The 25,356-nt window shown below is 42.0% G+C and overlaps 3 protein-coding genes across 5 annotated transcripts; all 3 read right to left on the reverse strand.

The window, feature by feature from the left end:
* Positions 1–10: 10 nt before the first annotated feature.
* LOC121774715 (NF-X1-type zinc finger protein NFXL2-like) lies at positions 11–4,907 on the reverse strand. The gene is made up of 13 exons (XM_042171584.1): positions 3,659–4,907; positions 3,433–3,546; positions 3,294–3,349; positions 3,034–3,100; positions 2,569–2,661; positions 2,305–2,390; positions 2,057–2,219; positions 1,800–1,958; positions 1,415–1,605; positions 933–1,014; positions 623–829; positions 454–543; positions 11–360 (listed from the first exon to the last, which is right to left on the reverse strand). The coding sequence occupies exons 1-13, from the start codon at positions 4,802–4,804 to the stop codon at positions 214–216; spliced, it is 2,601 nt and encodes an 866-aa protein (XP_042027518.1). The 5' UTR covers positions 4,805–4,907; the 3' UTR covers positions 11–213.
* A 903-nt stretch (positions 4,908–5,810) lies between these two features.
* LOC121775109 (phosphoinositide phospholipase C 2-like) lies at positions 5,811–10,888 on the reverse strand. Its single transcript, XM_042172082.1, has 9 exons — positions 10,369–10,888; positions 9,325–9,521; positions 8,474–8,609; positions 8,173–8,394; positions 7,870–8,090; positions 7,307–7,424; positions 6,805–6,957; positions 6,617–6,703; positions 5,811–6,378 (listed from the first exon to the last, which is right to left on the reverse strand). The coding sequence occupies exons 1-9, from the start codon at positions 10,678–10,680 to the stop codon at positions 6,085–6,087; spliced, it is 1,740 nt and encodes a 579-aa protein (XP_042028016.1). The 5' UTR covers positions 10,681–10,888; the 3' UTR covers positions 5,811–6,084.
* A 711-nt stretch (positions 10,889–11,599) lies between these two features.
* LOC121774804 (phosphoinositide phospholipase C 2-like) lies at positions 11,600–22,766 on the reverse strand. Of its 3 annotated transcripts, XM_042171660.1 has the most exons (10): positions 22,637–22,766; positions 15,056–15,392; positions 14,756–14,952; positions 14,535–14,670; positions 14,222–14,458; positions 13,079–13,323; positions 12,843–12,960; positions 12,316–12,459; positions 12,156–12,242; positions 11,600–12,078 (listed from the first exon to the last, which is right to left on the reverse strand). In XM_042171660.1, exons 2-10 carry the CDS (start codon positions 15,362–15,364, stop codon positions 11,785–11,787), a joined length of 1,767 nt encoding a protein of 588 aa, XP_042027594.1. In that variant the 5' UTR covers positions 15,365–15,392; positions 22,637–22,766; the 3' UTR covers positions 11,600–11,784. The 3 variants fall into 3 exon arrangements, with proteins under 3 accessions (XP_042027594.1, XP_042027595.1, XP_042027596.1); XM_042171661.1 differs by lacking the exon at positions 22,637–22,766 and having other exon boundaries at positions 14,756–14,971; positions 15,056–15,224; XM_042171662.1 differs by lacking the exons at positions 15,056–15,392; positions 22,637–22,766 and adding an exon at positions 14,953–14,971 and having other exon boundaries at positions 14,756–14,866.
* Positions 22,767–25,356: the final 2,590 nt, after the last annotated feature.

Below are 25,356 nucleotides of genomic sequence, written 5' to 3' on the forward strand. Positions count from 1 at the left end.
CATTTGAGTCTTGAGAGAATCGATTTGAAATATCTTTGATATATTAGTATAGTATTTTCATTGTCCATAGACAATGTCTGGAGTTCTCCAACAGAAATTGAAATTGAAAAACAATATGATCCAAATTTTTGGGACATCCCAAGTTAATACCAGTCGTTTCACCTTTTGGGAGAAATCAACTCTTTTAATTTGCTGCTACTACTTTATTCTGCTTTATTTTCTTCTTGTTTGTCGAGTTTCGAGTTGGTTCATCCAGTCCGACAACCACAACAGACCTTTATACCCGAAATATGCAGAGACGACGACAGCTGCTACAACGATAATCACCAAAAGGATCCGTCGAGCCACACCAACTATTCTCTGCACGACGAAGAAAAATATTCACTACCTATAATTTATCGGCTATAAATGCTACAACCAATCTACCTATTAGCCCAAGAATAGAAGCCAAACCTGCAGCCTTGATGCATTCTCCTCTTCGTGTACCCTTTGCCTCCGTCTCCTCCTTTTCGATACGTTACTAGCCTTATCCGACTCCTTTTCCTTCAAAAGAGAAACAACATAAGCATGTACCGAGCTTTCAAAAAATCATCGTATTGATTAATGAAGTAGAAAGAATTACCTCCTGGGGCTTCACTTGGCGAAGATGCAACTCTGAGTCGGGGGCCTTGACTTTGCTCTTGCAGTCGGAACCACAAGGAAGAAGTCCGACTCCAAATTGATTCTTTGGTATCTCTTTGGGATCACAACCACTACTAATATGTGCCGCTTGTACATCCTTGCATAGCCACTCCTTCTTTAAGGTTTGACACCCACAACGAACGGTTACCTTGCAAAAGATCGAGAAAGTTAACAGAGGCCAATAGATGGGGTGGTAATGAAAACATTCAATTCGAGTTGTCGGATTCCAACATGGTAGATGTTTTTGGTACCTTCTTAGAGCACTTGTCAGGTGATGGGCAGGGGCCGGGATGGCACGTCTCTGGGCATAAGTGTGTACAATTTGGCAACTTCCTGCCAATCAAAAATATTAAAATTGGGGATATGTTATTTAACATTTCAAGATATCAAGATATAAAATAACTCAAAGAATATAACATACAACATAAAAGAAGGATATTCACTACTTATTAGATCTTCTCAGGGAGACACTAAAAAGAGTGATATCGAAAGCATCTAAAGACGAAATGTTCGAAATATTTCGATATCATGATCAGATGGGTATGACATAAGCCGAAACTATTCACACAACTTGAACACAAATTCATAGAAAATAATTAAAAATAAAAACCAAATAGTGTTAGCAAGACTAGCCTCTCCTTGAAGTTATAATCATCAGTTTTCTTTTTCGTTTTTTGGATAGCATTAAGTCAGCTAATTAGGAAGATACTGTATGAAGACTTTTCGAGATTACCTATGGCAAGGCCCTTTGCACGAACGTACAACCATTTGCTCTTTCTCGGACAGGCAGTTGTAATATTTACACTGGAAAACATGCACCATGGACCCACAGTGACACGAACGCTTAATCAGAGTCTTGCAAGGGGGGCATTCTCCAGGATGACATCGCATAGGGCAAGGATGAGGACATTTCGGATCTCTATTCTGAAAGAAGATCAAGGACAAAGAGAAGAAACCATGTGAATTTCACCAACCAACGCCACCAAATTAAAATATTTCATGAATCTGAGTTTTAGATACATTTAAAGCTATTCGAACAAGGCTTGAAACGTACTATTGAATAAGAACAAGTAACCAAAAGCTTTAAGATTTAAGAAATGAAATGGATGAGTATTTACCTTATCACAAGGGAGATTGCAGACTTCGCAGGACTCACCTGTTTTCGAAGAATTATCTTTCAAGGGGTGACATACGTAAGTGCAGTAATGGTTACCACATGGAAGAGGGTTTCCACACAAATTATCACAAGGAAATTCGGGACTATTCGAGCATACCATCTGAGAGGACAAAAAGGTAAAATATTCATCTTTATACGACAGAACAATATAAATATGACGCCCATAGAAAAGGCCTATTTGCTGATGAAGAAACTAACCATCCTTTCTGCTCCTATGTGACGGCCAAAGCACGACCTCAACACAACTTCTGGGCAAGGTGGACATGGGGAGCCAGGTGTAGCTTCACTCAGATAATTTCCCTTCTTCTTTTTGGGTTTTAAAGTAAATTCGGGACGTGGAGGTGGTACAGGTCCATGGCACCTATATATAACATTAAACAATTGAGTTAGAGACCGAGCGGCCTGAGGAGGAGGCAGTTACCAAAGAAGAATTATTTGAGGCAAACCTCAATTGGCATTCATGGCCACATGAGTATTTTTCACCACAAGTTAGCCGACATGGGGGGCAAGCACCATAGTGGCACCGGTGTGGCTGGAGATACATATATGTAAATCGTCATTGGAAACAATTTCTTGTCAAAGTTTGAGCTATATAGCAAAGATCTAGAAAGAAAACTAAATGTCGAATCAAATAAAGCATTTTTTGCTTACTTAACAGTCTGCTATTATCAGTCATGAATTAGATTATTACATTGAGAGGCCAGCCATACCTTAGATTGTGCAGCATGCCTGCATAAAGGAGCTACGGGACATGGTTTGTGACACTTAGGAGGCTTTTGTTCAGTTTCAGTGCCACAAGGAACCTGATTACAAGTTAAAAGACTGAGCAGAACTCTTGCGGAGTATGCAATTTTCATATCAGATAATTGGATAACTTTCAAATTTTGTTCTTAAATCCTCCGTCCACATTCTCCCCGAAAAGCATGCATCGTGATTGAAGTATAATCAGCTTTAAGTTTTTCTTGCTCACAACAGAAGCAAGCAATCAACAAATTTATCAAAATCCTTACTATTTAGTGAATGACATGTCCTTGAATAAGTATAAAATGATATTTTTGTGGGACAGCCACATAGACTCATCTATTAAACACGCGGTGGGCACACTAGTGCCAATTATCCCAATCATACGAGAGATAAAAAGACAAATTTCTAGACTCAAACAAAACAATGCTAACCTCAAAATGTGTGTTGCCACATGCACATGATATCCTCACCATCAGTGGGCAAGGAGCACAAGCACCTCTACAACAACAACAAAAAAACAATCAGCAACGTCCATATGGGTCGAAAAGATCTTAGGTTATACAAATACATTTGTAAATGTTCAATGTTCCCACATGTGTAGATAAATGTCTACGAACCCAACAAGACCTATAAGGTTCTACCAAGGAACCTCTGGTCCACACATTGCACAAAACAATGGCAACAGAATTACCTATGACATGGAGCTGGGCACTTGTGATTTCGACACCGGAGCTTCCGGTCACATATCTGAACTCCAAGATATGTACAAAAGTAAGAAGAATAGTCTCCATTTACAGTACATGTATTAGAGTATAGCAAAAGGCAAGAACCTCTGAGCAAGGAGGGCAGTCCCCATCGCAGCAGCGGCGCTTACAAGCATGCCGACCACAATCCCTAAGCGTTTGGCATTTCCTCTCACAAGTCAACTCTTGATAGCAAGGGACCTATTCTAAATCCAATGAGCCACTCTCCTTATCACAAACATCATACACAAAGACACTAAACACAGAAACACCACAATTAAAAATAAACCATCCAATCCAATACAAAATGTACCTGTTTCTTGAAGCTCCCACACCTACACGGCTTTGTCACGATCATCCTACAATTCTCAACGCAGGGGCCGTGATGGCATCTCTCGGGGCACCTGTGGAAGCCACAGCTCAGCAGCTTATTGCAAGTTGACCCACACAGAGGCAAAGAAACATCACATGCCATCCCTTCATACACTCTCTTCCCACAAGGGCAACTCCTCTTCCCTTGAAACGGGCAATCCCCACACCCGCCCTCGTGGCACCCCTTCTCACAAACATGCCTCCCACAGCTCAACATCTTCTTGCATTCACCATTACACCTAAACTCCCTCTCACAGCACTCCCTCACCATCTCCTCCTTCCCACATTGACATCGAAAACTCCCCTTCGCCCTACACGGCTGGCACGATCCATCATGGCAAACTTCACCACATCTATGAGCTCCACACTCCAATAACTTCCCACACACACCTTTACAAGAAAATTCCTTCAATCCACATCTTCTCACATCCTCCAATTTCCCACAAAAGCACTGATTTTTAATCAATTTCGGGCAGGCCGGGCATGGCCCGGGATGGCAAAGCAGCAGACAGAAATGGCCACAATCATATTTCAACGATCTCCCACAAATCTCGCCGCAAGAATGAGGCAAAACCCACGGATCACGAGGCGGGTCCTCGACCTTCCCACAGAAGCAATAGTAATTCTTGGGGGTTTGGGGCTTGAGATACTCGACGCGGCATTTGGGGCAGGGCCAGGCGAGGGAGCTCTCGTCCGGGGCGACGGCGGCGCGTGCGGAGGCGCGTGAGGCGGCGAGGGTGGTGGACTGGTGGGCCCATGACTGGATGCAGAGGAGGTGGAAGATGGCGAAGCAGCGGGAGGAGCAGGACCAGGTGGGGTCGGTGGGTTTGATGCGCTCGAGGCAGATGAGGCAGGAGAGGCCGCCGGCGCGGGAGGAGGTGAGGAAAGATTGGATTTTTATGAGATCTTGGTGGTGGAGATCGTCGCCGGCAGCGGTGGTGGTGCGGGAACTGGAATGGGAGAGGTAGGATTGGAAGATGGAGGCGGAGAGGTCGGGGTGGCGCTGGTGGGAATGGGAGGGGGAGGATGAATCGGAGTCCGAGTCGGAGGAGAGGTGCTGCGGCAGTGGGGCGGCGGAGGAGAGCATTTTGCGCGGTGGGTTGGGATTTTGACTGATAAAATCTTCGATTCGAGCTGACAAAACTCTTGAGAATTTTGCACTTGTAGTTGTTAGGTTGTAGGAATTATTTTACTTTTGTAATGTTGAATAAATTTAATTTATCATGCAAAGATATGGTTGAATTTACTAGTGTGATTATATAAGAAAATACTTATGTTGGTAAAATTAGCATTATTATTCTATGACACAATTAGCAAGTGATATTGCCAGCCTTATTTTTGGCAAACTATATTATTAACCATATGGACATAGTTGATGGACAAGGCTTGTGGGAGGTTGAACAAGAGGATTGTCGTCAGCGTTGGAAGGTAAAAAGGATGCAACAATCGTTAGTGACAATGGATAGTGGACAAAGAATAAAAGAAAATTTCGAACACTAAAATTTAATGGAGTTCTTTGACACTTGTAAGTTATGAACAAGAATATCAATTATACGAACAAACATAGCTGATGCGGACACAATTTGCCATATAGTTCATTTCAAATTATTCTCTATGAAAAGGGTCTTATTTCCTATGACGATTTCATTCGATATCTTACATTTATAATGTCTCTTATCATTACCTTTTAAAACATTTTTTCCTTAATTATTCATATAATGTCTCAAGTAAAATAACACTAATATGTACTAGTACTACAATTTATACTAGTGAAACAACATAGTGAAGAAAGTTGTTGTCAAAATCAAGAGATAACGTTGATACAACAAGTACGCAACTATAGTTTACAATGAATAGCGGACTGAGAATGAGAATAAACCTCAACCACAAAAGATTAGGTCATCGTTGGATCGGTGTCAACCCCAAGATCCAAATTTAATATATAGGTTTTCAACCGCTACACCTAGACCTGCCATTGGCGGTGGAGGTGGTGGCGGCTGCAAAATTGAGGAGAATGAAGATGGTTATAGTTGACGGGATGTAGTGGGACAATCCCAAACCCTAGAAAGAAGTTTCGAGAATTCAAGAGAAGGTCACGACAACACAATTTGTTTATCATTACGATAGATACAGTAGAAATCAAACGCATCGTGTGATATTTTACATAGATATTCATCACTCTCTCTCTCACACACACACACACACACACACACTCTCACACACTCACTCTCACTCGAGAGTCATGTACATGAATCGACAAATGAACATAAATCAGAGTTCAACAAGGAACTAAACCACGCTTTTCATTATATATACAAATGCATGGTTGACTAATCCAGACCCCAAAGAAAAAAGAGTCATTGCATATCACACAAACTCGAACCGCATAAGAAGCTTCACAGAGTTGTACTTCACCCCCTTGCGGTTGTGCAGTGGAACGGCTCGGATGCCTTTGCAGAGCTCCGTCACCGGCAGGCATGTCTGACCGGCAAAATCATCCTTCTCAGACATATCATACTCGTGGACTTCAATTCGCAGTAATGCCAGTTCCGGAACTCTTAGTGGGAACTCAAACACCTCATCCCAGTTCGGTATCCAGTTATCTTCGAGCGTCTTTGTTTTCTTCATGATGGTATCAGCAGGCACTCCAGCAATTCCAACCTTACAATACAGATTATTGCTGCCAATTAAAAAATTGATACAACAAGGCTTGCTAACTTGCAGGGGAAGATCCAGTTTTCCGGAAACATTGTTTTCAGTTTTATCTACATCATTAGTAAATCTCACACAGAAACAGAGGAAACGACTACGAGAATAGCATATGAGAATACAAAATAATATGGAAGGCCGAATGTAATTAAATCAGACGCAAAAAATAAAGATGGTTGTAGCTGCTTACCCTAGCATAGAAATCTGGGGGAGAATAAGTATCAAAATGCGTATGACGGAAGTCATAGTACCATCCTTCACCCATATAAACAGTCACCTGTTTATGCATGTGCCAAATGTATAAAGCTTCAGTCAATTTAGTAACTAACCAACAACGCGCACACGTACAGTCAAAAGCTATAAGCATTTTCAGCCTACCCTCAAAGTTGTTTTGACAGGTAATGATGCATTAGGATCAAAGACCTCGCCGTATGCATTAGGTTTCAACAAAATGTCAGGCTTTTTAACATATCCGCAACCACCATTGGCCCTGAACATGCCATGCATCACCCAAAGGGATCTTCCATAACCCTGAGAGACAGTAATAATATGTCAGTGATAGAACCAAAATATTTTACGAGTATTCTATGGTTGCTTCTGAAGATATCTTGTGGCTGCCATAGCTGTTGTATTGTTCACCAGAATTTATTTTTCATAGATATCTGTTTAAATCAAGACTAACTACATAGCAACAATAAGCACTTAAGTCTTTCAGCTGTGAGTTGGACTTATTGGTACTACCCATGTATTGAAATTATTAATACGCTATTAAATGTATACATAGTATATTCATCTTGATCTGCGTAAAAAAAGAAGAAATAACAATAAACAAAAAACTTAGGGGATTGTAATTGGAGTTTCTTGTGATTCAATAACCAACCTGCATGTTGAATGCAACCATTTGGGCTCCATGTGACCATGCAATTAGGGGATTGTAATTGGATGAATCAAAACGTATACCCTTAGGGTATACCCTAAGCAAGTTCCTTTGGGTAAACCTGAAGAACAGAAATATGATAAATTAGGTTCAGAAAATGCCTACGTCTGTCAGATACACATTAGCTTTCTCTGAATTAATACCTTGGAGGAGGCTATACATGAGACACCATTGGAGAGGTTAACGTCAGGGGGAGAGTGGTTTATTAGCTCTTTCATGCAAAGACTTGCAGACTTTATATATACCAGTTTAGTTATCAATTGGTTTCAATCTCATGTGTAACACACCATTGTAGAAATCAATGGATAATTACATTTAAATGGTCACACTTGTTTGCCAATATGAACTCTATAAACATCAAAGAGCAGTCTATAGGGAGAGTGAGGTGAAAACTATGCTCAAGGCAATGTATACATCCTACCATGGCCTTTGCCTGCATTACTTGTTAATTTAGAATGGGTACTAGAAAACACGCACTATAATGCCCTATTTTTAAGTGCAATCACCTGACAATGTCTCTTCCGTAATCTACAATGGCCTTCTCAAGTTCTTGCTCGCTCAAGCTAAGACGTCTCACTTTATCAGGGTCAACCCTCAGCCAGTCCTGCATTCCCCCCTTCCCCTTTCCAGCATGAATAGCAATCAACTGCCGATATTCTGGGGCTTCATTTTGCTGTTCCTGAGTATCCTCTTCATCATCTTGATCGTCCTCCCCATCTTCATCATCCTACAAGAAAAGGTATGGCCTACTCAGAAATATACAGGACGGACCTTACTCAGTCTTGAGAGATAGATAAGTTTATAAGTACCTTGTCATTTTTAGCATAGTTTGGCTCACTTCCCCATGCTTCTTCATCCTTTTCCTTTTTTAAACCACCCTCCTGTACTTTAACATCCTTGGCTTTTAAGTACTCTTTTGGTGGTTTGGTCGATATAATAACCCTTTTCTTCAGAAATTCTGGGGAAGGGAAATCTTTCAAGCATTCTGAACCAGGGGCAAACAGGATGTCGCCAAAAGTTTCATTGATCATCTAGATTCAGTAAGAGGAGAAGTGATTACACACAGAAAAATTACTGTACTTAATTTCCCATAAAGCTCCACACACATACCTCAGCCACTTTAGCCTGAAGATCTGGAGTAAGATGATCTTCTAATGTTATTACAAGAGGATATTCAGACGCAACAAACGCATTTTCCTTGATCGACCTCAAACATTTGATGAGCTCAACAGGAGTGGTTAGCGTCCTTAACAAGTACAAAAAAAAGGAAGTATAAGTGTATAACAAGGTGATAACAATACATATCACTCAGATAACAAAAAGATAACAATACATTACAGCTTTTTCAGCACATATAATAACCCTCTAGAGAATGAACGGAAATGAACTATCTGTATCCCCCTTTTCATGGAATTCTACAATTTTCCAAATGAGAAATAATATACTGGAAATGGATATACTTGCTACAGCAGTTTGAAGAAAACTTTGCAGATAATACTGACAGTTACATAGCATCTGTTTACATCCAAATTATGTTAGTTATGCAGTCTGAACCATTAGAACATTTCAATAAAAAGTTGCAAAAGTACAGAGTACAACAATATCCTATTTTCCTTTCCATCTTTACAGAAACAAAGCTTATGTTTCGTATTTATTCTCAGCATTTTTGTATATATGTTTCACTGGTTGATACAGTGCAATTCAACTGAAATATTCATAAGATTTCTAAACCATGCGATCAGCATGGAATTCATGTTAAAAGGTGTAAATGCCCTCTATCATTTCAAACGAGATAAAACTTCAATCAGTTAAGCCATTTTTTGAACTAAAACCTCAATCCTCAATCAATGGGCTTGTTTTTTTCATGTATGTAAATGATTAGTACATTTTGAATTAAGCTTATTTACAGAGTTCTATACAATAATAGGAAAACCTAAACGAGATGTGTAAGTAATGCATACCTTCCATGAAGAACATTGACATTATCACCAGCAGAATTTGGCCATATGTCCAATTCAATAACTCTGACGCCTCTATGCAATGCATTTATGATGGGAACATCACTACAATCACTACTTAGTTGATTCCCCGTCAAATAGGAATTATGGCCCGTGTATATAAAATAATGAGAAAGAGGACCAGTCATATCATGGTGCACCTGAAAAAATGGCAAAATTGTCAAAAAGCAAGGCTAATAGGCTATCACAAAGGACGCTCATAACAGAGGATATCATGAAAACAACTAATAATCAAACTATAAAGTAGAAACTGAAAGATGGTTTAAAGTCCCAATTTGGAAACTGGAGCTCAAATGGTAGTATGTTATTCACAGTGCGAAGACCATCATAGCCCCTTAAAGATGCAGAGGAGCAAATAAATCAAACATTTTTATATAAAAACAAAAATATCCATTTGACTGCTTCACCCATATCTATCTTAAGTAAGAGAGCACTATAATTTTTTTGTTTCAGGCTATCTTTCAGTGAAAAATCATGAAGGTATAGCTAAAAAAGGGTGTAAAAATTGACAGGATGAAATTCATTCAACTTATCAAATTATATTGCTCATTCGATTGCCTAAAAGCACCATCTTCTCCGATATAATCCTTCGACAAGCCTCGTCATTCCAGGCACAGAAAATTACAGTGTCAATTTCTCAAACTTCATAACTTAAAGCCTATCATCACAGAAACGCCTAAAAAACTACCTCTATCGAAACAAAGCTAAACTAAAACCAATTCTCAAAATCTTCTGAAAGTAAAACACCTCATTAATGGCTCGAATCAAAACAAAACCACAGCGATCACTTCAATTGCCTCAAAAACAGAAATTCAGCAATCAGCGAATCACTTCAAAGCTAAACTATAACAAATTCTCAAAATCTTCTGAAAGTAAAACACCTAAATAATGGCTCGAATCAAAACGAAACCACAGCGATCGCTTCAATTGCCTCAAAAACAGAAATTCAGTAATCAACGGAACAAAAAAAGAGAGGCGAAAATTTACCCCAAGCTTGGTGTTAATAGGCTGATTGTCATCAGCAAACAAGTACTTGAAAAAACCCTCGAGATTGAAGCCGCGGCGATGGAAAATACTGAGGTGCTTGAGGCTATCGATAACTGCCTGCGCGTCCTCCACAGTGGCGTCCTTCTGCTGCTGGACATTCTCCATGAATCGGCGCAGGTGCTCGGCGTCCATGACGCCGTTCTCGGAGTACTCCGCGAACAGCTTCTTGACGTCGGGCGGCGCCTCGGAGGCGGCGAGGCGGAAGCGGCGGCGGAAGCAGAAGCACACGCGGTAGGTCTGCTTGGACGACATTTCGGATTTGGGAAGTCGGTTGTTGCGAAAATTGGAAATGAGAGATGAGATGTGATGTGAGAGTGAGGACTATCAGTTGAAGAGGAAAGGATTAGATGCATTGATTGGATTTTGGAAGATTGAGAGGTGGGGCCATCGCGAGGAGGAGGAGGAGGAGGTCAGCTCACCGCGGATTGGCCACGTCTTTGTGATCATCGCCATTGATGTGAACACGTTGCCTTCTTTAACAGTAAATTGCAGTTGTGATTTTTTGAAGAAAAAAATACTACCTCCGTCCCCCAAAATTCGTCCCGGTTTGACCGGGCACGGGTTTTAAGTAATGTAATGGAAAGTGGATTGAAAAAGTTAGTGGAATGTGGGCTTGACTTTTATATATTAGTTTTATAATAAAATGTGAGTAGGAATGAGTTAGTGGAATGTGGGGTCCACTACCAAAAATGGTAAAAGTGAAATGGGACAAATTTTGGGGGACGGACGAAAAAGGAAAGTTGGGACAAATTTTCAGGGACGGAGGGAGTAATAATTAATTGTTTCATTACTATTTCTTCTGTTAGGTAAGTTCAAATAAATAAATGAAGAACTATAGTCTCATATGTCTACACATTAATAAAAATAAAAAGTGATTGATGTAGGAATAATGTCTATAAATAAGTTGAAAAATTTCCGCATCAAATATAGTATTGATAATGATTATAAAATGATTGTGAATAGAGAAAGTAGAAAACAATGTAGTGGATAATTCGGATATTTGACTTATATTAAACCATTTTACATAAATTTTCGTAATGATATAGAGGATTAATTCTTTCAATAAATTGTAACTTGAATTCATTTTACAGCTATCATTTCACGAATCAAATTTTGTTCTTTGACAAATTCGAAAGCTAAGTACAGAAACAAATTAATTAAACAAACTAAATACTCACGAAAAGTATAAGCACATTAGAAGCCGTGTAATATTCATAATACAACAAAGTTAGGTATATTTGAAACGGAATTTAGGTATTAATTTATTATACTATGTTATTTTATGATTTTATTATATTATTGAATCTCTAAAGCAACCACACACAAAACACCATAATAGAATAAATACACTATGGATCAAACAAATTCAAATCTGAGAAGAAGCTTGACACACTTGTATTTTTCTCCCTTGCGTGTGTAGAGTGGGACGGCTCGAATACCTTCCCTGAGCTCCGACACGGGGAGGCACGTCTGGCCGGCAAACATAGTTTTACCAGATACATCTTCCTCAGAAACCTGGAGTCGGAGGAGAGCTAGTTCAGGAACTGTCAATGGGAACTCGAACACCTCATCCCATGACGGGATCCAGTTGTCGTCTATTGTCTTTGTTTTCTTCTTCTTCTTGTCAGCCGGCACTCCCACAATTGCAATCTGCAGTTGAAAATTGTGTAAATCATCAGCAGCAACAGCAACGAGTTTAAGATGTGGAACAACTAGTCGAAGCTTACCTTTGCACGAAAATCCGGGGGAGAGTAGGTATCAAAGTGTGTATGAGAGAAATCATAGTACCATCCTTCACCCATATATACTGTCACCTGTTTCGAAGTAAAGAACTAAGCAAGGGCAAATCATGCATCATCTTCCATTATAGTAGAGAAATTCACTCACTCTCAGAGTAGTTTTGACAGGCAATTCAGCTTCCGGATCGAAGACCTCATCAGCATCCAACAGAAAATCTGGCTTTTTAACATAGCCACACCCGCCATTCGCCCTGAACATCCCGTGCATCAACCATAGTGATTTTCCATAACCCTGTCAAAATTTGTTTTATGCGTGTCAATAGCAGCCTGCATAGCTAATAGGCGAACTATATTGAGTTACGTATCCAGTTTGCTAAGAAATGAAAAGCCTTATCCACATCTGTAGAGTTACATTCCAATGTAAATATGTGTAACAAACTATCAACTAACATCATAGTTTCCATAATATTACGCAAAAGAAAGGTGTTGTATCATCTACATCGCTGTAATAACATACTCTAATACTCTACTATTTTGTACTAGAACAGAATGAGCTAGCACAAGTTGGTGACTGTCAAGCATGATTCACACACAAGTCCATGTCAAGAACATTTTTTCCACATATCAATATGAGTAAGAAAAGATTTGTAATAATAGCAGTATGTTTTAGCTAACCTGCATATTTAACGCAACCATTTGAGCTCCATGCATCAATGCACATAACGGTTTATAATTGGAGGAGTCCAACCGAATAGCTCTGGGGTATATTCTCAATATGTTCTTTTGTGTGGACCTATAAAAGTATCACAATTGGTTCATATTCAAATTGGGTGAAGGAAAATTGTGACATCATGTTACCTCAACACAGACAAAAAGAGAAATATGATCAACAAATTATGGTATATCTGTACCTAACAATGTCTTGTCCATATTCTGAGATCGCATCTTCAAGTTTTTGCTCACTCAAGCTAATACGTCTCACTTTCGTAGGATCAACCCTCAGCCACGCCTGCATGCCTCCCTTTCCCCTTCCAGCAGGGATAGCGATCAAATCCCTGTATTGGGGCGCTGCTTGGCTCCCTACCTTTGGATCCTTCTCATCATCTTCATCTGTTTCCGTGACATCTCTGTTTGCATCATCATCAGCATCATCATCCTAGAGGAGAAGTTTTGGTCACTTAAACTGACAGAAACAAACACATTTTTGTTATAGTGAGGACCTATATAACACCGATACGCCACCCTGTTGCCGTATCACGTATCGGATACGTATCCGATACCGATACGCGACGGATACACCGTCGATACGTATCCTGGGCGTATCCGCGAGCTGGGCCGTATTGGGCCGGGAAACCTCAGATTCGATACGTATCCTTCGGCGTATCCGCGAGCTGGGCCGTATTGGGCCTTCATCCTCCTCTATCTGCAAAGATCTGAGGTTCTCCTCTTCGAAATCAACGTCCATCTCTGTCGAAGAACTTCGCAACTTTCAATTTACGAACTTCAATCCGATTTGGGAACAAAATTGACAGTTAATCGGATATGAAGAAGAAGAAGAAGAAGAAGAAGAAGAAGAAAGGGGAGGCGCCGCTATTGCCTCAACTAGGGATTGAAGAAAATTGGAAATGGGAGAATGAATTGGGCAAGAAGTAGTCACGATGGAAAAGGAGTATATTTGGGGCTCATTTTTTGGGCCAATTTATTACTCCATTAACTTTGTCTAATTTTGTAACTATAAATAAATATTTTGATCAATATTATTGGTAATATGGATAAGTATAACCAAAAAATCGATGTGGTGTAATCGACCATAAAAGAAATTGACTTTAGCTTTTAATATTTTGTAATTTTATTATTTTTATTTGTATAATAACATTAGAATATCTATTTTGTAATTTATTATGCACTATTATTATTTATTAAAAAAATAGTTAAAACGTATCCGCGTATCGGGTTGTTTGGGAAAGAGCCGTATCCGCGTATCCGTATCCTTCGGATACTGATACGCGTATCCGTATCCGTGCCGCATAGGTGAGGACAACTCAACAAGACACCTTATCGTGATCATTTCTTGGTATAAGATCGGGAACTTCTCTAGGATGAGCTCCATCCTCGGACGAACTGTCTGTGCAGCTTTTCTTCGCTTTATCCTCATTTCCTTCTAAGTATTCCTTAGGCGGTTTAGTTGATATGATAATCCGCCTCTTGAGTGATTCCGGGGAGGGAAATTCTCCTAAAAGGCTTGAACCAGGGTGGGTAAACAACATATCTCCAAATGTTTGAACGATCATCTAGAATTAATCAAACAACACTTTAAGCCAAAGATGCACATAATCAATCCCTACAATATAGATCATTTCAATATACCTCAGCTACTAGAGCTTGAAGATTAGCAGTTAAATGATCTTCAAGTGTTATTATGACAGGATACTCCGACGCAGAAAAAGCATGATTCTTAATTGACCTCAAACATCTGATCAGTGATACAGGAGTAGTCAGTGTCCTGCATCATAGATCCAAATTTAACAAATGTGCTAGGGCTAAAACAGCATTCAGATAAATAAATGCATCTAATTCCAAGTTCATACCTCCCATGAAGAACATCCACATTATCTTTTGTAGAATTCGGCCATAAATCCAGCTCAATCCCTCTAACACCGAGCAGCAGCGCACGTACAATAGGAATATCGCTGCTGTCGCTACAGATTTGATTCCCAGTTAAATAGGTATTGTGGCTAGTATATATGAAGTAATGAGAGAGTGGAGCAGTCATGTCATGGTGAACCTGAGAGACAGTGGCATCGCTTCACCGATTCATCAATTAGGTTTTAAACAAGCACGAATCGGTACAATCATACGACAGAAACTCAGAAAAGCTTAATAATTACCCCAATTTTGGGGTCGAGAGGCTGATTTGCATCACTGAACAGATACTTGAAGAACGCCTCCAAATTGAGCCCCCTCCGGTGGAATATGTGGAGATGCTTTAGGGAATCGATGATGCCCTGCGCCTCCTCCGCCGTGGCGTTCGGCTCCGCCTGAACCTCCACCAGGAACCGCCGCAGATCGTCCGCGCTCATCACGCCGTTCTGCGAGTACGCGTCGAACAGCGCCTTCACATCCGGCGGCGCCTCCGCGGCAGTCAGGCGGAACCGGCGCCGGAAGCAGAAGCACACTCTGTAGGTCTGCTTGGACATGGAATTGATCAATTGAGCAGGATTGGATGTGATGGGGTGCGTACTAAACAAGCCCAACAGCAATGACGGCCTATCAGCCCGAAGCCCAAGGAAGAGTATGAGTTCGGCATTACCAAAGAGTTCGGAGGAGTTCGGCATTACCAAAGAGTTCGGCCTCAGCCTACAGCTCGGTAAAAGCCAACCAATCAAGCTCTGCTCTCAGGTCGGCATCAAGCTCTACTCTCAGATCGGCAACCAAAGCAGTTCGGTCTCAGTTTTCGACCGAACAAGGAGTTAGTGGACCCATGCAGGATTTCCACGATTTCCAACATACCCACTACCACGTGGCGTCAACTCAGGCCACGATCTTAGGCCATGACCTACACGACCTCCACGACCTAGAGTGATGATGTAAGCCACGATCTTAGTTCAATGTATAAATAGAACTTAGATCTGATAGAAAAGGGTTAGAATCTCTCTAGAGAAATAATCATATAGCAAGTCTGTGTTGTAAGCTGTAATTCGCAGATCAAGCAATACAAACCTGCCCCCATTTCTCCCCGTGGACGTAGATTTACCTCAGTAAATCGAACCACGTAAAATTCTCTGTGTCGTAATTTATTTTTACGAGCATTTATCATCATCAAAGATTCGCGGAATCATCACTGGCGCCGTCTGTGGGAAACAGAGAACCAAATTTGTGATAAAGCGAATTTTTGACCATTTTTTCAACCCAAAAAATGCATACCAGATCGCAGAGTACCCGTATTCCTGCCCGTGAGAACCAGGAGGAAGCCAATCCACCCCATAGGTCTGGAAAACAGCCTAGGGATAAATCCACCACCAGTTCTCATGGCGGAGGAACAAGCCGCTCCAAAAGCCGTCACACCGAGTCTTCCCAGCAGCCCGATTTGAACGAGGCTGTCAAGCTGTTTCTGGCTGAAAAGCAGGAGGAATTCTTAACCTTCCTGCAGAGAAGCCAAAAGCAGCCGGAGGCGAAAACGGCGGATTCTCCCTCTCCCTCCATACTAGACAGTCACTACCGCAGTAGTGTCATGTCTTCCAGAAGAAAGAATCCTCGGTACCGGAATCACAGGCGAACTCCATCTCCTCCATACCGAAGAAATGTCGGGTTCGCCATGTACGGAGCATTGAGGACTCCGTTCTCGGACGATATTACCCGAACTCCCCTTCCACAGAACTACCGAACTCCGTCGATAACCTATGACGGACTCGTGGATCCTCATGACTTCCTGGGACGCTATCAGTATAATATGGCGAACCAAGGTCTCAATGAGGTCCATATGTGCAAGCTGTTCCCCGAGCTGCTCATCGGGAACGCCAGAAGGTGGTTCGACAGCCTTCCTCAAGGCAGCATTAGATCCTACCGAGATCTGATGGATGCTTTCCACAGGAGGTTCTTTCAGAAAGCGGAAGCCCGAAATACTTCGGCTCAGCTGCTTTCTATACGTCAAGGTCGCGACGAAAAGATCAGCGACTTCCTGACGAGATTCCATAAGGAATGCCTACAGGTAGATAATCTCAATGATCTACTTGTCATTTCGGCATTCCAAAATGGAATCCTGCCCGGAGCTCTCTACAGAAAGCTCGTGGAGTGCGGTCCGCAAACAGCTCAAGAGATGTGGGACATTGCGGACAAGTTTTCTCGTGCCGATGAGGCAGACCGTCGAAAACGGTCTTTAGACAGCTCATCTAGAGAAGACAAAAAGAAGCCCGGTCATAGCGATCAGAGGCATCCTCGCCGAACACCTTCTCCACTAAAGGAGAGATAGCGGTCATCCGAGGTGATCGAAAAAGAGCAAGTGTGTTCGCAGATTGCGCTTAAAAGTGCCGAGCAATCAGTTCGGCACCATCAAGCATAGCAATCACAGCAGCCGGAATCAGAGGCCGGCGAAATGACCGAAGTCACACCGGAGCCGAACTCGATGGTGTACGGCACTGAAGCCGTGATTCGGTTGAGATCAGCATATCCAGTCCCCGAACTCAATTTCTCCTCAGAAATGAATGGTGACGGACTGAGAGCCGAACTAGATCTTGCCGAAGAAAGAAGAGAATTGGCCTGCCTAAAAGCAGCCAAGTACAAGGAGCAAGTAGCCCGGTATTACAACCAAAGGGTGAAGAAGCTGCAATTTCAAGTGGGAGATCTCGTCTTGAGAAACAACGAAGTAAGCCGAGCAGAAAAGCTGGGCGAACTCGAACCCACATAGGAAGGTCCATATCGGGTGTCAGAAGTCCTCGGCAAAGGGTCTTACAAATTGACTCACGCGTCAGGAACACAAGTACCCCGAACATGGTACGTTTCCAACCTCAAAAAGTTCCATTTGTAAGAGACAGTCCGGTCAGTCAGTCTTATGTGTTTTCTTTGTTTTTTACTTGTTCTCGTCTCTACGTGCGTTGTGTCTGTCTATGTGAGTGTCGTCTCTTACAAATAAAACTGAGGTATCTCGTTCTTCAAAGGCTGATCCCCTTTTTTAGAACATACAAGCCAACGATTGTGCGTCAAAGCTTCTAAAGAGGATACAAGACCACAATTCAGCTTAAACAAGCAGTTCGTCTGAAACGAGCTGCAACAAGCCCACGATTGTGTGTCAAAGCTTCTAAAGAGGATACAAGACCACAATTCTGCTTAAGAATCAAGCACTTCGTCTGAAACGAACTGCAACAAAAGTCCGATTCTCGCGATAAAACTTGCCTGAATTAGGACAAGGGAAAGTCCAATCCACGCGATAAAACTCGCCGAATTAGGACGACCAAGTTCGGTCAAAGCAGTTTACCTCATAAGACCGAGGACGACCATGTCTAGTCAAAGAGGTTTACTGCATAAGACCACTTCGGTTAACTGGGAAAGTCCGATCCACGCGATAAAACTCGCCGAATTAGGACAAGGGAAAGTTCGATCCCGGCGACGAAAATCGCCAAATTAGAACACAAAGACGAGTCCGGTCAAAGATGTTTATTTCATCAGACCAAAGACGAGTCCGGTCAAAGATGTTTATTTCATCAGACCAAAGACGAGTCCGGTCAAAGATGTTTATTTCATCAGACCAAAGACGAGTCCGGTCAAAGATGTTTATTTCATCAGACCAAAGACGAGTCCGGTCAAAGATGTTTATTTCATCAGACCAAAGACGAGTCCGGTCAAAGATGTTTATTTCATCAGACCAAAGACGAGTCCGGTCAAAGATGTTTATTTCATCAGACCAAAGACGAGTCCGGTCAAAGATGTTTATTTCATCAGACCAAAGACGAGTCCGGTCAAAGATGTTTATTTCATCAGACCAAAGACAAGTCCGGTCAAAGATGTTTATTTCATCAGACCAAAGACAAGTCCGGTCAAAGAAGTTTACTTCATAAGACCGAGGACAAGTACGATGAAATTTTTTCGCTAAGCTGTAAATACACAGTGTTAGAAGCGAAAACAAAAACAAAATTTCATTTTCAAATCTTGTTCGGCACACAACTCCGCTACCCTACAAGATGGCGTTACGCTATTACAAAGGACTATTCTACTGTCCAGGGTTGCTAAAGTTGAGCCATCTATTCACAAAATCCTCGTGAAGCTGAGTTCGGGCGTTCCAGGCAGCTGCAGAATAAGCAGGTCGACGAGATGCTCTAATCGACCTGCCACCTCTTCTCTGAGCCCGGGAAGCCCTAGCACCTCGGCGGCGAAGAGTCTCTTCACGAAGCATTTGATCTTGCTCACTCATAATCACAGCTCCTCTACGAACTTCAGCCTGTTCTCGTCTTGACGTTTCCGGCTGTTCCAGAGTTCGTTGCTGACTTGGAGTACGGTTTTGAGCAAGTGAATCAAAGGTTTGATCTGGAGTGCGAGCATCTGTTGGCACGATATGCCGAAGGAATCTTTCTATGGAGGGGCGCCGAGAAAGAACAATGTTGTACCGAGAAGCCCAGCGCCGCAATGATGTCACGACTTGTTGGCAAGCCGAGCTCTCCAGCGCATTGTTCCTCCGGAGTACATTATATTCCTCCCACAGTTCGTCAACTCGACTCTGAACATCTGATATGGTCATTCCCCCGCGCACACGGATGTAATCCTCGTACGCAGTCCTCTCAGCAATGGTCGTATTCAGCTCGGCCTCCAGATCATTCTTATCGGACTCTAAGTCCTTATTATCGGCATCCAGCTTCACTAAACGAGCCAGAAGCTCGTCATTCTTCGTCTGATCGGCTATAGCTCTTCTCTCAGCTTCGTCCAAAGCCGAAGAGTACAGCCGTTTCCAGTGAAGTATCTCCATCTCCTTGGGTACAAAGCAGCTATATTAGTTCGGCAGCTGTACCGAGCAGATAGTAAAATACAACAGGAATAAAGGCGAGTACGAAAAGCTATACGAAGACAAGTGTAGAGAATTTTTCATTCACAAGGAAAATTTTTTACACTAGGGCTTCAAGGCCATTTTACAAGGAAGAAACTAGACTAAGAGAAGGGAGACGAAATCATACTCCGCCAGCTTCGTCTCCGGCTCCTCGGTCTGGTACAGCTTCTTTCTCCTGGGCTACCTCAGCCTCGGCCTCGCCTCCTGCCGGCCTCGCCTCCGCCTCCTGATCGGCCTCCTTCTCCGGATGCCCGGCCCGCTCGACTTCGGCCTCCAGCTCCAGCGGCTCGGCCTCACCCTCTCCGTGGTAAGTCGAAGCGGGTGAAACGGGTCCCACAGAGGCAAAGATAGCCTCCAGGTTCTCGTCCCGATCAGCTCGACAACTCCGGACTCGGTCTGCAGAAAGCAGGACCGAGGATGAAGCGAGCTCCTCAAGGAGCGGCAGATTCTGAAGCCGAGCTGCTATCTCTCGGCTGTACAGAGGCAGCACGACGTCGGCCCCCTGCTCGCCCTTATCGGCAATTAGCCTTACCAGACTACCGACAAAGGCCGAGAACTGGCTGCTCAAAAAGAGTTTCTCCGTGTAAACACGGAGACCCTCTCCTTGGGCAACCACGGCGGCAGCATCACTCCGTTTCGTCTGCTCTCGCTGGATGACGAGCTGGTTTTTGGCAAACTGAGCTTCATCCTGGGCCGAAATCCTAGCAGCTCTGGCCTTCTCAAAGTTAGCCTCAGCCTGTTCGGCCCGATGACAAGCAGCCGCCAACTTCCTCTGCATCTCAGCATAGTCATTGGACGCTTTGGAGAGCTCGACGGCGACGAGCTTGGAGAGCATATCGTTCCTCTGAAAATGGATAAAGAAAAAAGTCAACAAAGGGGCCACAAAAAATACAGGAAAAAAGCAAGACCATAAAGTCAAGAAGAGAATTCACCTCGGCAAAGTCCGTGGGCCATAAAAACGGCTCACAGATATGTTCCGAAGGAGGCGCCAAGACCACGTCCTTTTCTGGCGCTCTCGGGGGCTTCTGGGCCCTCCCCTTCCCCTCTGCCGAAGTCGACTCCGGCTTCTTCGGATCCGAAGAGGTTTTTGCCTTTTCGGAGTCCTCTCGGCATCAGACGCCGAGCTGGTGGTTTTCGGCCTCTCCGGCTCCTGGGACTCCGAAGATTTTCGGGTAGCCTTGTTCAGCATGAACACTGCCAAAAAGCAAGAAAACAAGGTTAGTTTTCTTCGTTAAAGCAGTAGAGCATAAAGATAAAGAGAAATCCTCACCCTCGGCCTCTTCGTCCGAAGACGAGATATTGAACACGAGGTCGCCCTTGACGAGCTCAGTTTCCGAATACTGTTTCCTAATCATAGGAATCTTATTGAGCTCGCCCTCGAGCTCGGCCAACGGTTCTAACCGAGGATGGGGAATCACGGACTTCGGCCTTCTCCAAGGAAAGCCCGGAGCCGAAGTCCTATTATAAAAAAAGAAACGGTTTTGCCATTTCGGCCACTTGGTTTTGCAGAAGGCCCTAAAAGGCTGCAAGGGGATCAAGTAAAACCAAGATCCTTTCCTTTTAAACTGGAAAAAATTAAGGATTGCCCTCAGAGACAGATCCTTATCTAGCCTACGCAGTTCGGCAGCAAAAGCCGATAAGTGCCTCCAAGAGTTCGGAGTCACCTGACCTAAAGGGAGTTGAAAAAAATCAAGAAGCTCTACAAAAGGTGGGGGAAGAGGAAAACGAAGCCCGCATTCTAAGCAGGCTTCGTAAACGGTGGCATAACCCTCCGGCAGGTCGTTAGCCCTATGATCATCATCGGGAACCACCGCTTTCCCCCCAGGAAAAGAGTATTTTTCATGAAGGGATATCACAGTATCCTTACTCAAGATACTGTGAAAATACTCTACGGTCTTCTCCCCGGATTCTTTCCGGCTAGAAGACCCCTTACCCCCTTTTCCACCGCTACCAGACTCAGACGAAGAAGAAGCAGACATGGTCCTTACTCTTTGCAAAATCTGAGGAAATCTTTGAAAGCGGAAGGAAATTTTTCACGCAAAAGATAGAGAGTGCAGAAGAAGCCAATAGCAAAGGTGTTCAAAAGATGAAGAAAGGCGGTATTTATCAGATTTGGAAAAGATTTCAAATCATCGCACCGTTTCATATCCCACCTTTTTAGGATTCTACGGCCGGATTTTACTGTCGCATTTAATGCCGCATTTAATGCAGTCACGCGCAGGGCACGTCCCCTGACTTCAGCCTCCCCCGTACCATTCTCAGAATGCCGAAGTGACTCACTTCGCCGAAGTGATTCACTTCGCTTTTCGGGGGGGGTAGTGATGGGGTGCGTACTAAACAAGCCCAACAGCAATGACGGCCCATCAGCCCGAAGCCCAAGGAAGAGTATGAGTTCGGCATTACCAAAGAGTTCGGAGGAGTTCGGCATTACCAAAGAGTTCGGCCTCAGCCTACAGCTCGGTAAAAGCCAACCAATCAAGCTCTGCTCTCAGGTCGGCATCAAGCTCTACTCTCAGATCGGCAACCAAAGCAGTTCGGTCTCAGTTTTCGACCGAACAAGGAGTTAGTGGACCCATGCAGGATTTCCACGACTTCCAACATACCCACTACCACGTGGCGTCAACTCAGGCCACGATCTTAGGCCATGACCTACACGACCTCCACGACCTAGAGTGATGATGTAAGCCACGATCTTAGTTCAATGTATAAATAGAACTTAGATCTGATAGAAAAGGGTTAGAATCTCTCTAGAGAAATAATCATATAGCAAGTCTGTGTTGTAAGCTGTAATTCGCAGATCAAGCAATACAAACCTGCCCCCATTTCTCCCCGTGGACGTAGATTTACCTCAGTAAATCGAACCACGTAAAATTCTCTGTGTCGTAATTTATTTTTACGAGCATTTATCATCATCAAAAATTCGCGGAATCATCAGGATGCACAGGCGAAATTGAATTAGCAGAAATCGGAAGTGATCGAGGAAACTGTGATTCAGTGATTTGAATCGACGGCAAAAGTGTGATCGGCTCTCCATATTTGTGTGGATCAAATAAAGTTAAAAAGGTGAAGGAGTGGAATGATTATTCGTGGAAAGTCATAAAATTATAAGTACAGATGAATTGCGCGGGAATTGTTTAATCACATTGCTGTTTCTTTTGAGGAAGAGAATAGATTCTCAGAATTCGAATAAAATGCTGAAATGACTTTTTTCTTATTTTAATTGCACTGTTAAAGTAGTAAAGATGCTAGTAACATCCAACATCTAAATATATATTATTAACAAAATTTTATTTTCCTCAATCAACAAAATAAAATAGTTTGGAGGTATAACAATAACATATAGAGTACCTTGGGGTTTAGGGGCTACTATATTTTTCAAAAAGCCACGAGGGGACCTAGAAAAAAAACTCGTGTAGGGGCTATATGTTCCAAATACTAATTGAAAGTATATTTTGTATAACAATTTACACAAACTTTAGATAAATTAAAAAAAATATTTAAGAAAATAGTTAAAAGAATGAGTTGATTAGGGGCTTGTGCCCCTTGTCTCCTTCGCCTAGTTCCGCCAATGCTTCGAGCTCGTTTCGATAGATAAACCTATACATCCAAATAATTAGTGTTTTCTATAACAACTAGTTGCGATGGAGGAATGACGCAAGTGAGACGATTATACTAAAAGAGGTGATGATATTCCTCTATGGGAGGAGAATAAGACCTTTCAAGTATGTGAATACCTGGGAGAAGGTTCGTTACTGCGAAAAAATGGGCGTGCAGAAGAGAAGCGACCAGAACTAAGATAACGAAGTACCCAATAGCCAACTGTGGCAAACCAAAAGGAAGAATCATCCCAAAAGACTATCTTGTTAGAAGAGAGAACTCGTTTAGTATACAAACCCCACACCAGTTATTTTCACATCCGTTGCGAGACATTGAGTCCATAATAGTTAACACCAACTCTCTAATAGTGACAATGCCGATCCCTTTCCAAGAGACAATGCGGGTGGGAGCGTTAGTATGGAGACTGGACTAGACAAAACGAAGGATAAGGTGGCTAGAAGTAGTGCATCATCAAATGATCTCAAGGGTACTCGAACAACACTTAGATGATACGTCAAGAGTTAGAGTTAGAGTTAGAGTTGCGAAATTTGTATATTATTACAAATCCAATATAATAAAGACACTTTTTTATGTAAGTTTAGTAAATGCACTAAAATGATCAAACCCTCAACAAAAGATGAGCAAAGTTACAAACAAATAAAAGAAAACAAAACAACAAATAAAATAAACTTAAAGCACTAGTGCACCACGTACACCAAGCTAAAACAGTATAGACAAATAAATTGCCATTGGTCTAACAACAATAAAGACACATCTTAGGTGAACTAGTAGAAATTGCTAAAGCACCTCATGTTTCCAGAAGTCTCAAGAAGAAATTGAAATTCTTTTAATTCAGCTATTGTTTTTAAATTATGTAACTTTATATATTTTGACCAAATTCGAATTTTTCGAGTATTCACAAGTGAGAATATAATCGCAGTTGTAAATTATAAAGTACGAAGGAATTAAAAATAAGAGAGATTGAATAGTGTTAAGTAAAGTGTAATTTTGTGTTCTGGATTGTGAGATATAAAGTTCAAGACAATACAAATGAAATGCAATTTTAGTACATGTGTTTGCTCATACACTAATAATTATAGCTAATCATTTAAATCAAAACTTGATATGTCTTGAAGTTGTCTAGGCTCGAGGTAGCACTTTTTGCTTTGCTTTGCTTTGCTTTGCTTTGCTTTATAAGGTGCTTTAAAGTTAGCAAATTGTCACTTTTTCTGATAGCATCTCTATTCTCTCACTAAGAGCATCCACAACCGTGCTCTTGCCAGCGGCACGGTTGTGGGCCCGGGCGGTACTATTCATGCCTGCTCTCTGGCAAGAGCACAACACCCACAACTGTGCTCTTCCGCAAGGACGAGCACAATTAATATAAAATTCAATTACACAAAAACATTTCCATAATATTAAAATTCATTTAAAACCCACAATAAATATTACAAATGACAAATAAAATTAAACATTGCATAATTAAAATCCTAAAAATTAAAATTACATAATTAAAATCCTAAAAATTAAAAATTACATAATTAAAAATCCATTTGAGATTTTGAGTGGGTGATGAATGTGTTGATAGTTTGTATGAGAATTATGAATGAGAGATGATTTGATGTGATAAATGGATGATGAATGTGTGTATTTATAGATGATTTTGGGGAAAAAAAAATAAAAATAAATAAAAAAATTCAGAAAAAACGGGAAAAAACGGCCATATTTTTGGGATTTGGAAAATATTTTTTTTTTTATTTTTTAGCATTATTTATAATTAAATACCGATTTTTAAAAAAAAAATAAAAAAAGTTTAAACACAACGGCTATGCCGTTGACGAATGGGAGCGCGCCACGTGTGCGTCCGCTGGCACGGACGTGCTCGATACATCGAGCAGCGCCGTGCCAGCGGCGCGGCTGCAGCGGCGGCGGTCCTGCGCCTTGCCAACGGCGGTGGCGTCTTTCGCCACCGCTGCGGATGCTCTAAGTAATGTTCTCTTTATAGAGAGAAAAAAAAGTGTGAAAGTTGTTTTATGAAAAAAATGCCAAACTTGCACATCA

Source organism: Salvia splendens, chromosome 17, assembly GCF_004379255.2.
Source record: "Salvia splendens isolate huo1 chromosome 17, SspV2, whole genome shotgun sequence".
NCBI lineage: Eukaryota > Viridiplantae > Streptophyta > Magnoliopsida > Lamiales > Lamiaceae > Salvia > Salvia splendens.

What these genes read in the sequence shown, in the direction of transcription:
- LOC121775109 (XM_042172082.1), bottom strand. Translation starts at nt 10,680, where the DNA reads ATGTCGTCCAAGCAGACCTACCGCGTGTGCTTCTGCTTCCGCCGCCGC. An exon ending in ACTATGCTAAAAATGACAAG is followed by an intron (nt 8,091 to 8,172) that starts GTACTTATAAAC and finishes CTTTTCTTGTAG; the next exon opens with GATGATGAAGATGGGGAGGA. An exon ending in CCCCAGATTTCTATGCTAGG is followed by an intron (nt 6,379 to 6,616) that starts GTAAGCAGCTAC and finishes CTGTATTGTAAG; the next exon opens with GTTGGAATTGCTGGAGTGCC.
- LOC121774715 (XM_042171584.1), bottom strand. Translation starts at nt 4,804, where the DNA reads ATGCTCTCCTCCGCCGCCCCACTGCCGCAGCACCTCTCCTCCGACTCG. An exon ending in GTGGCAACACACATTTTGAG is followed by an intron (nt 2,662 to 3,033) that starts GTTAGCATTGTT and finishes ACTTGTAATCAG; the next exon opens with GTTCCTTGTGGCACTGAAAC. An exon ending in CTGACAAGTGCTCTAAGAAG is followed by an intron (nt 830 to 932) that starts GTACCAAAAACA and finishes ATCTTTTGCAAG; the next exon opens with GTAACCGTTCGTTGTGGGTG.
- LOC121774804 (XM_042171660.1), bottom strand. Translation starts at nt 15,364, where the DNA reads ATGTCCAAGCAGACCTACAGAGTGTGCTTCTGCTTCCGGCGCCGGTTC. An exon ending in GTGGATGTTCTTCATGGGAG is followed by an intron (nt 14,671 to 14,755) that starts GTATGAACTTGG and finishes TCTATGATGCAG; the next exon opens with GACACTGACTACTCCTGTAT. An exon ending in CCCCGGATTTTCGTGCAAAG is followed by an intron (nt 12,079 to 12,155) that starts GTAAGCTTCGAC and finishes TTTCAACTGCAG; the next exon opens with ATTGCAATTGTGGGAGTGCC.